This window comes from Arvicanthis niloticus, chromosome 10 (genome assembly GCF_011762505.2).
Source record: "Arvicanthis niloticus isolate mArvNil1 chromosome 10, mArvNil1.pat.X, whole genome shotgun sequence".
NCBI classification, from domain to species: Eukaryota; Metazoa; Chordata; class Mammalia; order Rodentia; family Muridae; genus Arvicanthis; species Arvicanthis niloticus.
The window spans coordinates 38900590-38918793 of NC_047667.1; the positions used below are offsets into that span (position 1 = coordinate 38900590).

At 42.0% G+C, this 18204-nt stretch overlaps 1 protein-coding gene across 1 annotated transcript in view; it reads left to right on the forward strand.

The window, feature by feature from the left end:
* Positions 1-18204, forward strand: part of Niban1 (niban apoptosis regulator 1) — a 145492-nt gene that overhangs the window by 48102 nt on the left and 79186 nt on the right. Inside the window, exon 2 of the mRNA XM_034512826.2 lies at positions 14593-14723. Within this exon, the coding sequence (XP_034368717.1) occupies positions 14593-14723 (131 nt within the window). The remainder of the gene's footprint in view (positions 1-14592; positions 14724-18204) is intronic.

Sequence of the window (18204 nt, forward strand, 5' to 3'; positions counted from 1 at the left end):
CACACACACACACACACACCAAAGGAGCCTAGTTGGAACATGGGACATGACCCCACTCCACCCCAACATACACAGAGATACAGACACACTCCCTGGAGTACCAGAGTGCTTCTCTTTCTTTAGAGTCTTGAAGGGAATACTGGACATTAGTGAGCTGGTGTGTTAGGTCAGAGCCCTGACCTTCTCCCTCCCTCCCTCCCTGGTATGTACATTTTCATGCATTTTGCTAATGCTTACAAATGTCCGTTTCTATGGTTCACTATAGTGCGATTGACTACACCAAACTGGCTGTATCTTAAGAGTCTCTCTGAGACTCTAGCCTGTCTCAGACAGTCTCAGATTTGGTAAGTCTGGAGTAGGGAATAGAATTTTCTATTTTTTACTCAAGCCATTGAGGAGAATCTTCCTAGCAGCAAGACAGAAGGAAACACTGGGATACGTGTTCCATATCTTCATTTTTAAGATGAAAACATGAAGGTTTTTCTGTAGACTGTTAAGATGAAAGTTAATTAAAGCTAAGGAGAATATTAATCTCAGACAAGTAACCGATGAGATGATAGATATGTTAACCTGCTTCACAGACAATACTGCCATTAGGCAGTACATTTATAACTCGGGACAGTTCTTCATTTGTAAGTAATTGCCTTTCTTGTAATGTCTGCATCCTTTATCTGGAGGCCTTCGTGTGTTCTGAAGGGATGCCATTATATTCCCTTTAGCAAAACAGATGAGCAGATGGCTTCCACATCTGCAGAAATGTGTTCTAGAGATAAAATAAGTTACTTAAGGTCATATTGCCAATCAGTAGTGGAACTGACATAATGGTATTTGGACCTGCAGCTTTCTCAAGTAGACTCTGGTGCTGCTGTAAGCCCAGTTCTGTCAGCAGGAATAGAGTCTGCTCCAGGGAGAAAGCTGAATATCTGCCTTGTGATGAGAAAGAACTGGCCTTTTTTTTGTCATGTTTGAAACCCCAGGAGCTTCCCATTTGGGGTTTCAGTGCCCAAGCTCTCTGAGCTCACAGTAACAGACTCAGCGAAGCATCTAGGGGCAATGTACTAAGAGAAAGGCAAACAGATGACAGCCAGAATGCTGGTGCATAGAAAGTCATTTTTCACAAAAGCAACACACCTCTCTTCTGCATCCAACCATAAAGCCTCACCTCCCCCAAAAGCGACTTGCTTATTTGTTTGTTTTTGCTTTTTGGGACAAGGTTTCTCTGTGCATCTCTGGCTGTCCTGGAACTCTCTCTGTAGACCAGACTGGCCTTAAACCCATAGATCTGTCTGCCTGCCTTTGGCTCCTGGGTGCTGAGAACAAAGGCGTGTACCACCACCACCCAATAAGGGTGACTATTTTAAATGTTACTCTTTGCCAACTGGAAATAACAATTCCTTTTTCCATATGCAGATAGTCCTTGTACTCCAAACTTTCAATACATACAATTTTATTTATTTATTTATTTATTTATTTATTTATTTATTTATTATTTATTTACTTAGTGTGTGTGTCTATATAATCTCATGCCTTTATATGCTTGTCAAGGTCAAATGACAACTGGTGGCCTTCTCTTATCCTACCATGTGGGTCTCTGAGGTACAACTCAAGTTGTCAGGCTTGGAAGCAAGTGTCTTTACCAATGAGCTATCTCATCAGCCCAAGAAACAATATTTTAAGTGATGATCTGAACTGGGTGTAGTGACATGTGCCTAGCAGGGGGATTGTCAATTTGAGGCTAACCTGGGCTACAGAGTGAACTCTGGGCCAGCCTGGTACACAAAATGAAACCTGTCTTTAAAAATTGTCTACGCTGGCTTGCAGAACATCTGCAATGTACATGAAAGGAATAGTATACCTGAATTAAAAACATGTAATCATGACTACAATATTAGTTATATGTAATAGCCATTTACAGCTCTTCTGTGATTGAACTGCAAATATGCATACTATAAATACACATCCCAAGTCACTATGCTGGAAAGATTTTCAGTCTGCCGCCATTCATGGCAGGCACAATCTCAGGTAGTTGGGACGATAGGTTTGATTTTTTGTTAGCTCTATAGCTATGCCACAGTCGTCTCTTGTTGAAAGGTTGTGGGCTGGAGTTTGAGGACAGCACGTGCTGCCTCTGTGGGCAAATGACAATGTCATATGATACAGAAAAATGATGTAATTTCTATGAGGGTAATGTGTCCAAGTCAATTAAAATGACAAGCAATTGCACTGTGGATTATCATTTCATTGTGCAAATTTATCTTTTTTTTTTTTTTTTTGTATCTGTGCACAGGAACAAAAGGTATGTATCATCTGCATTGCTTATAACAGACAGAGCAAACTGCAGGCACATCAGTAGGTGACTGATTAAACTTGTGTTTCTACCTTAGACTGTATCGTTGTGGCCCGGAGGACTTGCTCAAACACAGTTTGCTAACTTACAATTCCCGGATTTTCTATTCAGTAGATCTAGAGCTCCAGGGCAAGCAGAGTTAAAGCTCTGCCCACGATGTATTAGCTCCGCCCATGATGTATTCTCCATTCATGTGGGGCTGGGTGACTCTTTTGCTAGTTTGCCCTGTATCATAAAACCATTAGTCTCATAATAATCACAAATTAATTGATATTCTGATGAAAATGCCTACCATGATTTTCCATTGGGCTTGACATAATTTGTCATGAATTCATTGGGTGAGGAATATCTAAGAAAATTTGGAGGACAGAAATATGGGAAGATATTGTTCTCCAGAAATAGAAATTAGTCTAGTATTATAATACTTGAGATATGTTATTGATATTTCCAAAGTCAACATTTGGCCACTGGACAGAGTAGACAGCTCCAAACCAAACACTCAAGTATGAAAAGTGTGTGTGTGCTAACCAGAGAGCATGCATGGGCTGGTCTGTGGCTCCTGCTACATATGTAGCAGAGGACTGACTGCCCTACCTAGCCTCAGTGGAAAGGGATGTGTTTGGCCCTGTGGAGGTTTGATACCTCAGAGAAGGGGGATGCTAGCAGAGTGAGGTGTGAGTGAGTGGGTGAGCACCCTCTTAGAGGCAAAGAGGAGGGGGATGGGGTGAAGAGTTCATGGAGGGGGAACCAGGAAGGGGGACAACATTTGAAATGTAAATAAATAAAATAATTAATAATAAAAAAAGAAATAGAAAAGTGTGTGTGTGTGTTTCATAAGAAAACTATGGAGTCCCAAATCATACATAAAATAAGTTCCAGGTTGTGAAAGACCTTTAGGTCAAAGCAGTTTTAAATGAAAACATAGAAGACTAGCCTTGCGAGCAAAAGAGGAAGGAGGGGTTTCCTAATGTAGACATGGCTTAAGTCTTACTTCATTAAGCTCTACAACTCTTGCTCAACAGAAAACACCATAATTGAAAAAACAAGCCACAGATTGGGAAATGATACTTTCAGTGTTTATGTCTGCGAAGGATTCTTTCTTAAAATTTATAAACAATGCTCGTATGTCAGTAGACAGACATGGCGAGAGGATACACATTCGTGGAAAAGAAAACGCAATGGCCAAGGAACATCTGAAGAGATGTTCAACTTCACTCACACGAGTAATATTTTACCAGTTATAATCGGCGATATTTTCTGAAAATTTGGGTAATAAGTTGCTGACTCCTTGGTGGGAAGCTTGGCAATTGAGGGCCAGTGAGACCTCCACGCTTTGCCCTGGTGTTCTAGATGGACTAGAGGAAGTGACACACATGAACTCAGAGATTCAGGAATCAGCATTACAGTTTACATCAGCATTCATTGTGAGGGAGAAAGAGGAAACAAGTAAGAGGCAAAAGGAACTAAACTGTTAGAGATTCCAGTTAAAACGAATATGCTAAATCTCTGTGTGTGCGCGCACACTCGAGTGTGCAAGTACACATGCGTGTGTAACATGTTCTGATGTGTATCCAATTTCCATTTTTGACTCAGTTGTTTTGAATTTTCTGTTGTATTCCAGTAGTCTGATGTCCATCCTGGCACTAGTAATATAATGCTGTCTCAGTGATGACAATGGTAGAGTAATTTATATTATGATATTGTTATATATACCTGCATGCATATATACAAAACATAATGAGTTGGGAATCAGGCAGCAGACTGACAGGCGGAGTTAAGCCTGAGAATATACAAATGATGTTATTAGTTATGTCTCGGTACCACATAGGTTGTAGTAGTCTAAAACAGTTCACAGGAATAAAGACTAATCTCAACATAATAGTGCCAAGTGAAGCAGTCCAGGCAGACTTTACATATAATATTATACTATAATACCTCTATTACATATAGAGTAGTATGTTGGAAATATCTCATAATGAAAGAAAACTTACGAACACACAATACACTGTGTCAGTGGCCTGTTGAATGTATCATCACCTCTTTGCTCATATAAAGCAGGATGCAGGGCGGAAGCAAGAGAAACTCGGCTAAAGCCTGTTCCCAACATGCAGAAGACACGGTTGGTCCACGCTAATACCGATTAACCTTGATTTGTGAAAAACAAGTTTGTAATCACTAGATAAGAAAACCGACTTAATTAGTGCCTTTCCCAGGGGACTTTCTAGAATCAGTCAGCAACTGCAGCTTTAATTGAGATGGTGATGCCACTTAATTGGGACACCTGAATGGGATTAAAGGGTGCTCAGATAAGGGGAGCTGGTTTCCCTGGTACCCAGAACTTTGTTGGCTTTCTGCCCTTTTATGCCAAACTCTGCCAACTGGGATGAAAATGAGCCAAATGCTTTAATTGTTTTTCATAGATGACTTGATGGAGCGTTTTAAGTATAGATTCTATGTTTTTTCAGAGGCTTTTTTTTTTTTAATGATGATGTTTAGAACTTAATACATGGAGGCAGTTGATATTTGCGTTGCTTTTAACTTGTTATTGATCTAAGAACATGATGTCTATTAAATAAAATAAGTGGATGGTTGTGTTGGGATTCAATAATGTGTTTCAATCAGTTGTATCTGATTGAATATATATATACACACATATATATTATAAATAATTGGCTCATGCCATTGTGGAGGATGATAAGTTTCAAAATGTGCGGTTTGCAAGCTAGAGACCCAGGAGAGCTAATCGGGTACTTTCCGTCCAAATGCTGCAAGGCTGCAGATCTTGGAAGAGTCCAAAGGCTGGAAAGGATTAACGTCCAAGCTCAGAGCAGTGAGGCAGGAGAAGCGCCTTACCACGTGAGAGAAGAACTCAAGCACAGATACCTTCACAGATGCCTTCCCAGCAGTAATGTCTGACTGAGTCAGGCTAATACAACACCAGTCTTCACATCTCACACTGCTCCTCGAGCACATTCTCTTGATCACCAAGGACTGCTTGCATTCCTTTATAGTCCACGAGGAAAGCCTGAGCCCGTCCGTACACATCAACGTCGTTTTGGCACAGAGGAAAATGCTCTTAACATCTTCACACTGATTTTTTTTCTTTAACAAATTTCACAAATGCTCTATTGCCAAATAATGTTTGGCAATAGACAGGTAAGCTCTTTCCTTGAAAAGAGAAGAGCATTTGAGACTACCATCGTCATCCATTGAGTTCTGGAGTCTGTAAATTTCACCCGTGAGGCCTGGGGTCCATGCAGGGATGATGGCATGACCACCATCAGAAAATCATTTCCAACTTCCACAGAAAAGGGAGGGTGGTTCTGAACAGTCTTGTGCCATCTAATAGTTAGCACTCTGGGAGTTTGGATGATTTAAGCAATCCCTGTGTCTTTTGGGGGCATTGCACACGATTCTTTTGTGTGGCTTTTCAGTTATGTATGACTCGGGAATCTTAAGTTTAGCGATTAGCAGAGCTGGGCTGGCATCTATTGAGTTCCAAAATATGAAGTTTGACTCCTGTGCAGAGCTGTGTCCTAAACTGTCACCAGTCAGATTCCATTTTGGGTGATGTTTGGGTTAGTGTCAGGAGAGTCGAAATCAGAGATTTGGCACCTGCTAAATTCAAGGAGCTGTGAGCCTGAATCATGTTGGTAGGTCTCAGAGTTTATAAATTAAGGCATGTGAAAATAATTTTTGTTAATGAGTACCCTACCAGTCTCGTGAATAGTTTGAAAACGTCAGCTGGCCCACAGAAATGTTGGATGTTCTACAAAGTTTTTCATGAAGTTTGTAACTGACACCTCCTTCTTGCCACCCTGCTCCTAGATAAGCAAATGTAAGCATGCCTGGTCCCCAATATGAATGCAATATATATGGTTGTTTCACATCAATGACATGAATCCTATAAATGAATGAATGAATGAATAAATGAACGAATGGACTTTCTGTATTGAGGGTTCTGCATCCGGCATGGCGCACATGTAGAGATCAGAGGGCAATTTTGTGGACTCAATTCTCTCCTTTCATCTTTACATGGGGTCTGAGGGTTGAACTCAGGCCTCCAGCCTTTCAGGGTGAGTGTCTTTTCCTAATCAGCCATCTTGCCAGCCCAGCTTAGACTCTTGAGAGACAAGAGATAGAAAATGCAAAGCATATTAAACCGATGTACTTCTATGTGGAGACAAGAAAAGTGAAGCAAGACAACGACATAGTAAACAAAGAAAAGCAAAGACAGAGTGAGCCATCTACGAGGGGTACAGAGAACTTTCTGCATTAGAAAAGGAGTGTGTGTGTGTGTGTGTGTGTGTGTGTGTGTGTACAGGTGTGGGTGTGAATGCCTGTGTATACAGGTGTATGTGTGTGTATAGTGTGTGTAGGTGGGTGTATAGGTGTGTGTGTGTGTGTGTGTGTCCAGAAACATCACGAGGCTCCATTTCCAGTTTGTTTTGAGCCAGGCTTGCCTTTTTAAAAAATGTGCATGCTATGTTCAGTTGCAAGGAATGTTGGAACAATTTTGGAATACTTTGAAAGCCTCTGATAAAAGACATGCAGAAACAGACTTAATAATTGTGATTAAACCCCCCAAACAGCCAAGAGATTCTTGTCCCCCTTGCTCCTGACTCAGTAATATATCCGTTGTCCTTAGTGCAGGGGAGGTTGTCAGATGACCGAGGCATGACAAGCATTCCCATTGCCGTGAAGGGAAAGTCAGCTGTCAGAGCAGCTTAAGTTCTTCTTCACTCCTTGGAGGACATTAGGCAACTTAGAGAAATGGCCAAATACATAAGATATCTTCTCATCAGATGAGTCACAAGACAACTGGAAGCATGCGGTGAGGGATGGCAAAGCTTTAAAGTTTCCAAGCACTTTATCCAAATGGAGAGGGGAAACAAAACAAATACGAAGCAGGGGCCACTTTATCACTTCTACCCAGCTATGGCTAAGGAAAGGTGTGTGTGTGTGCATATACAGGTGTGGGTGTGAATGCATGTGTATACAGGTGTATGTGTGTGTATAGTGTGTGTAGGTGTGTATATAGGTGTGTGAGTGTGTGTCCAGGCACATGTGTGTGAGTGTATGTGTATGGTATGTGTGTATATAGGTGCATGTGTGTGTATGTGTGTAAGTGTGTGTGTATATATATATATATATATATATATATATATATATATATATATATATTTGCGTGTTTCTAACAATAGTAAAAAACAATAACAAAACCAGAGCTCAGACCAGACTTTAGGTCTAGTTTTATTTGTCTGTCCCAGATTCTCTTTTAACTTGGGAAAGCTGGCCAAAGTAGGACTTTTTTTTTTTCCCTGTAGAGTAGGGTAGTAATTGAAACTCATTAGATGGTAGAGTGACCACTCTATTATCTTCTCCATTCATTTGCATTCATTTGCATTCACTCTGAACTGTTGTTTTGCAAACGTGTAGTGCAGATGGAGCCTTCACTTACTTCAGTCCTTTGCAGAAAACACTGTTTTTGCTTCTATCTGTTCACTGCTGCTGGCTTTTGCCCCTTAGTATCAACACTCCTTTAGAGGACTGACCTCTGTGGTCACATTACAAGCTGAGGGGACTTGCAGTGTGGAAAAGGATCATGAAACATCAGGGTCTCTAATCGTCTGAGGGCAGGTTCACTGCGAAATCTCCTCACAGTTTCGGACCTTTAAGTATGAGTTTGGGAACCCAGGAAACTGGGTTGTGTTGTTTATTCCTGATAGGCCTGGTTTATCCAGATGTGCACTGAGTGACTTTAATGTAAGCCCCTGGAAGCGTACGTATTTGTGTATTTCTCTGTGGATTAACATTGAAAGTAAATGACAGAGAATGTAAGTTGGTTTATACACCCCTCACCTTTTACCTCATGCTGGAGGTTTCACAAGGAGCCTGTGGGATCTGCAGCTCAAGGCTGCCTATGAATCTTTCTGCCATTTCCTAGTGGAGTCTGTTAAAAGCCTGTCACCCGAGCTCCAGTAATAAATGTGTTCTCATTCGCTCTCCAAACCCCCAACTCTCTCTCCCTCCCTGCCCCCTCCCTCCCTCCCTCCCTCCCTCCCAGTCTTTAGTTCCCTCCCTGTCTTTAGTTCAATTATGAAGAATCCAATTTATCCTCATTCTCTAAGGCATTTACTTGAAGAAAGAGAGTCCTTGGGCATCATTGTATGTAATTAGATTTTTGCACCTCTGTATTGTGAATTGGGATTTCCAATTTTCCACGCTAAGGTGTAAAGTGAAGGTGCTTAGCAACCCAAGATCATAGCTGATGCTATAACTCCTGAGGACTTATAAATCTCTACAATCTCAGAAACCCTGGAGAAATACACATTGGCATATATTATACCTTAAAATTATTGAAATTTTTGGAGGCATTTTTCTTGTTTACCAATATTAATCTTCACCCACAACCTCAGCAGGTCTTTAGAAACTGTACCAAAAGCCTTCTCAGTTTCCCTTCTTATGTAATTCATCTCAGTTCCAGTGAAATGGCCATGGTGTTAAAAAAAATTTTTTTATAATTACCTTTCATAATAGAAATCTAAAGTCTTAAAAACAATGGCTTTGGGGTTTTTTTGTTTGTTTTTCTGGCGTTTTGTGGGTTTTTGGGGGGCGTAGATCAAGGGCTAACTAAATAACACTGATAAAAGCTATAATATAATTTTCAAAGATTAGAACAGAGCACATTGTTTGAATTGTTTTGTATCTCATGACACAAAACAGGGTTTTAACTTCTCGTATTGTTTTCTTATGAACTAGTTTTCTAAAAGGTGTTGAAGTAGATCCTCTTTTGAAAAGATTTTAGACTTTAGATCAGTGGCACCCAGCCTTCCTAATGCTGCAACCCTTTAATACAGTTAATCGTGCTGTGGTGATCCCCAACCATAAAGTAATTTTCATTGTTAATTCTGTGACTTCCATGAATAGAAATGTAAATATCTGACGTCTCTGATGTCTTAGATGACCCCTGTGGAAGAGCCATTGAGCCTCCCAGAGGGGTTGATGCTCACAGATTGAGAACAATTTTAGATTATTGGTAGTTACTGAAGCAACGCTGGGAATCATAGGAGTGAAGATTAAGACGCAGCAGATAGAGTAGAAATCAAATAACTGATAAATAGATTTGAGAGAACCACTGCAGGTGTGGTCACTGTCGTTCAAAGAACCTTCTAGAATGAAAAAAAAAAAAACCCTACAAATTCAGATTCTTCAGACTTTATATAAATTTCAGCCAGGCTGTCACATGTTTCTCATCTTTATAAACTGATCAAATCAAACAAACCAAGATGTGATGTTAATAATTTCAGATATTTTCCATGGGAAAACTTATTTCAAAGCTCAAGAAGAGTAAGCCTGTAAGATTCTGATTTCTGTAAACAAATATGCATTGGGCTTCATGGTCCATACCTTCATAATAAGTAATAAGGCCCCAAACCTTCCTTCCTGGAATGATGTCATGGGTTTCCATATTATTATGCATTGTGATGTTCTTTGGTCTTGAATGTTTATTCAGCTGTTCCCCCAATCATTCACCAAATATTTGTTGAGTGTACAAATACAGTTTACCCTTGGAGGAGAGATAGGCTGTATTTAAACAGTTGTAGCAAAAGTGATGCACAGTTTGGGAGAATGCTAAAGGTGGTGAGATTGTTTCCAGCTGGCTAGATCTGAAAACAATTCTTTTGGGCTGGCATTGGTCTCTGGCCTTGAAGAGTGTGAAAATGGCCAACAGAATACTTACAGGAGAAAGGAATAGATAAGGCCTGGATTTGCACCAGCCAAGGTTTCGATTGAGCCATGTGATATGTGACAGGTAGAGTTGGGTTCCTTCAGTGGCAGGCTGAAGAGTTACAGGCAGTGGGAAACTACTGGAGGATTTCATACAAGAAGTGGCATGATCTGATGGCTCCATGTCCCTGGAACTTGGCAGGCCAGGACCCAGAGATCTGTGACTTCTGTCACTAATGAGGTCTGCCCCTTACAGCATTCAGAAGATTGTCCCTGTAGTCTCGATGCCAGCACTCTGCTCTGCAGGGCAGACACTCAGTTTAGCATCTGGTCATTTGCAGCTTGTAACAGCTTCATCTTGAATGGGTCCCAGTGGACTCATTGTTTTTGCCTCTCCTATGCTGTCCCTTTATCCTAGACTCCTCCGGCCCTTCTTAGAATCTGTTGGTACTCCGTGAATGAAGTGTTGGCTTTGCTTCCAAGGTCTTTAGGGATCTGTATCTCGGTCCTAGCATTTCTCTCTTCTGCCCTGCACATTTTGGTTCATGTTTTAGTGTAGAGACTAAGTGATTTTGCCTTGCTGTGCTGTCAACCCAGAGAAAATTTAGAGATTCTTATTTAGAGAGTTAATAAAGCCTCAATAGAGGATATAGTGGTTGAGGTGGGGAAAAGGGGACGGATTTAAGAAATAGTGTAAAGGGGCTGGACAGATGGCTCAGCAGTTAAGAACACTCTGCTGTTCAGCAGAAGGACCTGAGTGCGGTTTCCAGCACCCACACCATGTAGCTGGTAACTGTCTGAACGTCACTCCAGGGGATCTGATGCCCTCTACTGGTCTTTATGGGTACCTGCACACATGTAGTGTACTATACTCACACAAACATACACAAAAAATAAAAGTAAAACTTGAAATAGTGTAAAAATAAAAGCAACAGGATTTGCTTGAACCTAGGAGTGAGAGAGAAGGGAATTGAATGGACAGTGGGTTTTTGAGTTCATGAGTGTGTGAAAACATTTGGTTTTGGAAGGGCCTGCAACTACCTTTTCTATAGATGGCTAAGCATTGTGTCTAGAGCTATGGAAGAGGCCTTTTGGTTTTACTGAAGCTCACCGAGGGAGTAAACTGTTGCATTATGATGCCCAGCACAGGCTGGAGCCACCAAGTAGGATTCGCAGAATTGTACCTGTGGTGACAGTGCTATGTCCCTAACTGAAAAGAAGCCCTTCCCCGGGTGCCAGCCTTTCTGTGACCCACTAGCATCCTTGTGCTGGGAGCTCTGGCAATGTGGTTTACATAAGACCCTGATATGGGGGCTCCTCATTATCTGTATTTTACAGGTGTGAGGATTGAGGCTCAGTGGAGCACAGATGCTAACTGTGCCTTTTGCCTTCAGTTGGTTAACGCTAATGTTTTATGTAGTTGAGGTTTTTCAGTTTAGTTTGGCCTTTTGAGACAGGGCCTCACTATTTAGCCCATACTGGCATTGAACCGCCAAGCACTGGAATTACAATCACACACTACTATGCCTGGCATTATGCAGTTGATTTTTTAACTCAGGATACACAGAGGGCAACTTAAGCCAAACACCTATGGAAGCACAGGTGATATTTGCTTCCGGCCCACAGTGGGCGTCTCCTGGTTCCTGGCTGAGGGCCTCAATTATCCCCATCTTTCTAGCCACTTTCAGTTTGTGTGCCAGCCATGGCACCAAGTACTTTTAATGAGGTATTTTGTATGACTGTTACAATAATTCTATGAAGTTGCTACCATTTTTTTTTTCATGTGAGAAGGAAGAAAAGGTAGCTTCTATGAGGCCACACAGCCAGAAAGGGGCAGAAATACTTGTGCCATCTTTGCCTGAGCCCAGGGTCCATCTTCCTACCACTTTGGTATTGTTGACCCAACCCCAGACTTTGCCGTTATCCTCAAAGTCTTCACATTGGATGCTCCTTTATGTAGGTCCACACAGGTTTAATCTAATGTCTAGATGCATTTTAGATCAACTTTGGGTATTTTTTTTTCCTGGATCTTTTGACGCTATCAGCTGTTTTATTTACATTTGAACCAGTCATTAAGTAAATGCAAGAAATCCACAATCTTTTCTTTGTTAAGAGTGACGTGTGTCGAGAGTGTCATGTGTAGATATTTAAATCCCAGAAACATTTTTTTCTTATACAGTGGGAGACTGGCATTAAGGCATCTCAGTAGAAGCAGGGCATACCTGCAGGAGGCTTGGGGAGGTAGTAGAAAATTGGCTTCCATAGCTTCACAGAAATCATCATAAAAGGACAGCCACCTTCTTTCCTCTCATTGTGGTGCTTGTAAGAGAGCAAACATTAGCATCAACAATTAGCGTGATACTCTTCAGACAGGCCAAGCAGAGTGCGTCCCTGGAACTAAAGGGCAATGCTTGCTCATCATTTAGACTCTTAGTGTGGGGATTCTCAAAGATTTCCCACTCCTGTGTAAGAAAATTATAGACAAGGATATAGGATTACTATTTATGCGTTGTAATAAAAGCTAATAAAATAATAACCAATTAGATGCTTATAAAGCCAGAGTATATTAAAGTATTATGCAGATCCTGATTAATTGTAATACCATAAACTCAGGGAGCAAGCAAAAGCATGCTTGATTCAAATTATAGGGGCTTTTATTTGCATTTCTACAGAATCTATTATTAGTGGGTCTCAAAAGGACCTTACAAGTAATAATTACTAAAGCCCATAAATATAACCCATAAATGTCATTTTATTAAGGGAATACAAAGAGCTCTCCTTTCTCATACACATTACAAGACTGAAAAAATGCCCAAGCAGAAGTAGGCTTGCCTGCCTGTAGAGGGTCTTGGTATGCATGGGTGTTTGGCCGCGATTTCATAGGCACACAAGCAGTTGGCTGTGGGAGTCAAGGTCCTCCTACTGAGCATCTCCAAATACCTGGCTCGGATTCTTCATTTCTTTCTGAAATTTCACATGCGTAACAGCTCTGTGTAACTCTTGCCTGTAAGGTATATTTTAACATCCCTCTGTCAACTAAAACATCAGGTTTGTAAAACAAAAGTTTTAAGCCAAGCTTCCCATGAAGTATTTAGAAATGTCTTGGAATGCTATCCGTGCTTTATTTTTCCCCGAGTTCCTACCCTACCTATGGTGTGCTTTAAGTGCTCGTCAGAATAGATGGTGACATTGACATTTATCTCTGTCCTTGAAAACAAGTATTGAAACGCCAAGAGGCTTTCCAGTCTGGTTCATGGCTCTCCCATCACCTGTACTAAGCAGGGGTTGGAAAGGCAACTGGATCTGCCCCTTCCTGCAACTCCAGGTCCTACATGATTGACAGCAAAATTTACCCCTGGTGTCAAGACACCAAAATGTCACTGCTGGTCAGTGTGGTGATGTAGTTGTGCCTTCAAGATCATGCTTCCGTGTCATCCAGACTCAGAGAATGTGGACCCACATCCACCTACCCTACTTCACAGCCAGGGACAGTGGGCCTGGAGAGCAGAGGGAGTTGGCTGAGGTAGGATGGGCAGTTTCTATCTCACAGTTGGGATGGGGGCCGAAGTCCAGGTCTCTAGACTTTTAAGTCAGTTTCTCTCTCTACCTCATGACAATCATATGACACTTTATATCCAAAAATTTTCTAAACTAAGAGCATAAGAGCACAAGGCTCTCACTCGCCCCCCCCATGTGTGTATGCATGTGTGTACATGTGTGTGTGTGTGCATTTGTGTGTGTGTACTTGTGTGTGTGTACATGTGCATGCATGTGTGCTCATGTGTACATACAGAATCTGTTTATGTATGTAGAGGCCAGAGGTCAAGTGAGTTCCTCGGACACTCTCCACTTTTTTTTTTTTTTTTTTTTTTTTTTTTTTTTTTTTTTTTTGAGACAGGATCTCTCACTGAACCTGAATCTCACTAATTTAGCTAGATTCCTGGCCAGCAAGTCTCAGTATCCTCCTGTCTCCATCTCCTTGGGGGCAGAATTTTTACATGGGCGTTGGGGGGTGGGGTCTCAATTCAAGTGTTTGTGCTTGCCTAACCAACCCTTTACCAACTGAGCCATCTTCCCATCTTGGTATTGTATTTTTTATCTAGGACTGTGGAGGCAAAAAGAGTAGAGGCTCAGCTTCCAGGTTCTGAAGAAAAATGAGAGATGTGTACACAGAGTCTGGAAGGGTAGACCCTGAGATTTCTGTCATGTAGGAGAATAAGTAACAAGCTAGAGGACATGGGAGGCCAGATAGAATACTCTTACAGTCACAGTATTGAGCAAAACGCACACCGAGAAAGACTCCTCTGACTACTGACCGACTAGTGCAATGCCGGGTGAAGGAGGGTTCGAAGCAGGTGTAGCAGGAGCATCGTTCCCAGATAACATAGGCTGCTAAGAGCCCTGGTCAGCAGTGGTGTAAGGGAGATGGGAGGGATATGCAAAGTAACTTGATATCTATTCTGGGAGGCACGCTACATTTCAAATTTCTGATTTTCATGCTTTTTCCCCCCCAGGGAAAACCGAGGCCTCTATCAAAAACTTCAGCCCCTACTACAGCCGCCAATATTCTGTGGCTTTCTGCAATCATGTACGCAGCGAGGTGGAACAGCAAAGGGATTTAACATCACAATTTCTGAAGACCAAGGTAACCCACGAACATTTGACTTACATCTTTCCCTCACCGGAGAAAGGGTTATAGATGCTAATAGTGGAATTATTTGAATGGCAGTTCTTAAAAATACACTAAAATCATTTCATGCTTTAAAAAAAAGAACCCCAAGTGAAAATAGATATGATTTCTTGTTGATTACATGATCTATATAAACAGAAAATTAGAAGGGTTCAAATCTGTATGTTTTCCTCACCAATGGTTTGGTACAGGAAATTTAGCTTGCCCAACTTGTGAAGTTCAATCAAAAAAAAAAAAAAAATCATGATTACGTTTGTTTTGGTCAACGATCAAACACAATTTCCTCTGAGTTGTCTTTGATCTAGTATGTGAATTTCAAAACTCCTACCTTCCTGGAGTTTATGTTCAGATGGAGGAGACAGATGGTAAACAGTGGAAGAAACTGACAACAGGTGATGGTAAGACAGTGATCAAAGCTTCAGACACAAACGAAGCAAGACTCTTGTCTGGGGAAGTTGATAGGGAAGGAAGCCCTCTGTAGAGACGGCATCACATCTGATGACGGGACAGAACAGATGGGGGGAAACAGCTGTGGAACCAGAGTCCCAAGAAGATGGAGCCGGAAGTGAGAAGGTCCTCCAGCCCAGAGACCCCAAGAGTCTACGAGCTTTACTGAAGCTCTGCAAGTGTGAGAGACAGTAGTGGACAGTGACCTCGGGGAGACAGGCAGGGACCAGGACCTGTAGGACCAATGTAAGGGCTTGGTTTTAATAGTGATGGGAAGTTCCACGACAGGGTACCACACATACAGACTGATACAGACTGTCAGAATTTTAAGTGTGTAGTTTGTTGTTGTTGTTATTCTTTCTATGTAAAGACTAGACCATGAGGGAAGAAAGGAAGTGATGGCCACTGTGTGTGTATGTGTGCATGTATATACACAAATGTGTGTGTCTGTGAATATGGAGGCCAGAGGTCAGCGTTGTGTGTCATTTCTAAGAAGGAGGAAGGAAACCTTGGTTTTTGAGACAGGTTCTGACACTGACTTGGATAGGCAGGCTGGCTACTGAGCCATTTGGATCTGTCGGGTCTCTGCCTGCCTACTGCTGCTGGGGTTACAGAGCGCTGGCTTTTCAAGTGTGGCTTGTGCTTGTGTGATAATCGCTTCAATGACTGAGCTAGCTCCCAGCTTGAGAAGGAGGCAATTTTGACAGAGCTGGTGGAATCTGCTGTGAAATAATGGGGAGGAGAAATGTAATGGGCGTGGCTTTTCATGCTAGTACAGCGAGGGGGTGTGGCTTTTCATGTGAGCAAAGCAAGGGAGTGGAGCTGCCTTCTACTCAAAGAGGGTGAGTGGAGCTTAGAGGGTGTGGGAACCAGTTCGTTTTGCCAAAATAAGTTAGAAAAGTTGGCTTTCTTTTGCTTTTTAAAAGATGTATTTTATCCCTCCCCCACTGTGTGTGTGTGTTTGTGTATTCTTGTCCACAGGTGCCAGGGTGTCCAGAAATAGTGTTAGATTCCCTAGAGCTGTAGTTTCAGGTGGTTTGGGGCCGTCAGATGTGGGTGGTGGGAACAGCATTTGGATTCTCTCCAAAAGAGCAGCAAGCATTCTTAATCATGGAGCCAGTTCCCTAGTCCTGAGATGATAATAGTGTTGTTGTTGATGATGATGATGGTGGTGATTTTTACATTCATCTGTGGACAGGATGGTCAGGTGGATGGTGGTTCTGATCTGGAGCTCAATAGACAGATGGAGTCTGGGATTGTTAGCTCACAATGGAGAAGAGCCTGAGGCATGATGGGCGGACAGAAACGGAGTGGGAAAGTACCAGTCTCAGCAGCATTTGCAGATCCCAAAGAGGAGAGAGTCCAGGCAAAAACACTAGGAAGAAACTCCCTGAGGAGGAGGAGAAATGAATCAAGAAAGACAGAAATGAGTGATGAATGAACCAGCCACTGCTGAGAGTCTGAGTTAGTTAACCAGAGAATTTAGCAGCATGGGGATCCCACAAAAGGGCCTCAGAATTCAGAGAGCATGTTGAGATGCATGTTTCGGAGCTAGAGAGATGCCCAGCAATTAAGAGCATCTGTTGCTCTTGCATAGGACTTGAATTTGGATCCTAGGACCACATGGTGGCTCACAAACACCCAGAACTCCAGATCTCAAGTTCCCAATGATCTGATATCCTCTTCTGTCTTTGGAGACACCACACACACACATATGGTGCATATATGTACACACTGGGAAAACATACACATAAAATAAATCAATTTAAAGGGAGGAAAGAAAAGAATGCAAGTTCCAACCATTTATGGTGGGGTGTAGCCATCGCCTCAGCCCTGGGGGAGACAATGGAGGGAAGGTCACTGGGTCCCAGAAACTTGAGGCCAGCCTGGGCAACAGACTCCTGCTTTGAACAAAACCAATGCAGATTCTGTGTCCGGAACCCAGAGACTCAGACATAATACATCTATCAGGAGACCACAGTTTTGATTAAGTGGCCCGAGTTTGAGAAAAGCTGTACATAAGACCTATAAAGTTGTCTTCAGCTTTATTTAAAGAGACCAGGGAGGCCCCTTTCATCTTTTAATGAGACAAGATAGAGGGTCATCTCATTATCCATCAGGAGGGTCTTTAAGCCCTGGAACTTGGAATGAAATTCATTTCACTCCTTGGATGAATCTTAAAAGAAATAGACCTGTCTCTTCTGTATGATTCATATAAATTTTTTGCTTTAAAGTAAGGTGATAAGTTTTGAAGGCAAAGCATGCCTGTTTAAGAGAGAGAAGTCAGTGTAGCGTCGGTGGCACGTCAGGCAAGGGCACATGCCTATATTATACAATAATAAGGAGATTGTGCAGCAGAGCAGGATGCGTGTTCTCCTTATACAGAAAACTCGATAAAGACCTCTAGCACATACATCAAAGTCGATGAGAAATGCTCATGAGTATAAGAGACAGAAGTGGTTGTTGCTGGCTTGCCTTGTTCGTCATCCTAAAACATACCTTTTAAAAAGCAGGAAGAGGAAGCCTGGCAGTGCTGGTGCACACCTTTAATTTCAGTGCTCAGGAGGCAGAGGCAGGTGGATCTCTGTCAGTTTTGAGGCCAGTTTGGTCTACAGAGTGAGTTTCAGGACAGCCAGGAGCTGTACAAAGTAAGCCTTGTGTCAAAACCAAAACTAAAACTAACCAACCAAAACAAAACAAAAGAAAAAAAGCAGGCAGACAGGTAGAGTGTTCACAGCCTAGGTCCCCACTTCTTCTGGAAAAGCTGGGATGAGTAGGAAGTTGCTTTGAACTGTCAATTATTATTATTATTATTTGTTTGAGTCAGGGTCTCTCTGTGTACCCCTGGCTGGCCTGGAACTCACAGAGATCCACCTGCCTTCCAAGGGCCCAACGGAAGGTATGTGCCATCACACTTGGTACAGCTGTCAATTTGATATCTAGAATCACCTGGGAAGAACATCTTGATGATGAATTATTGACATTAACT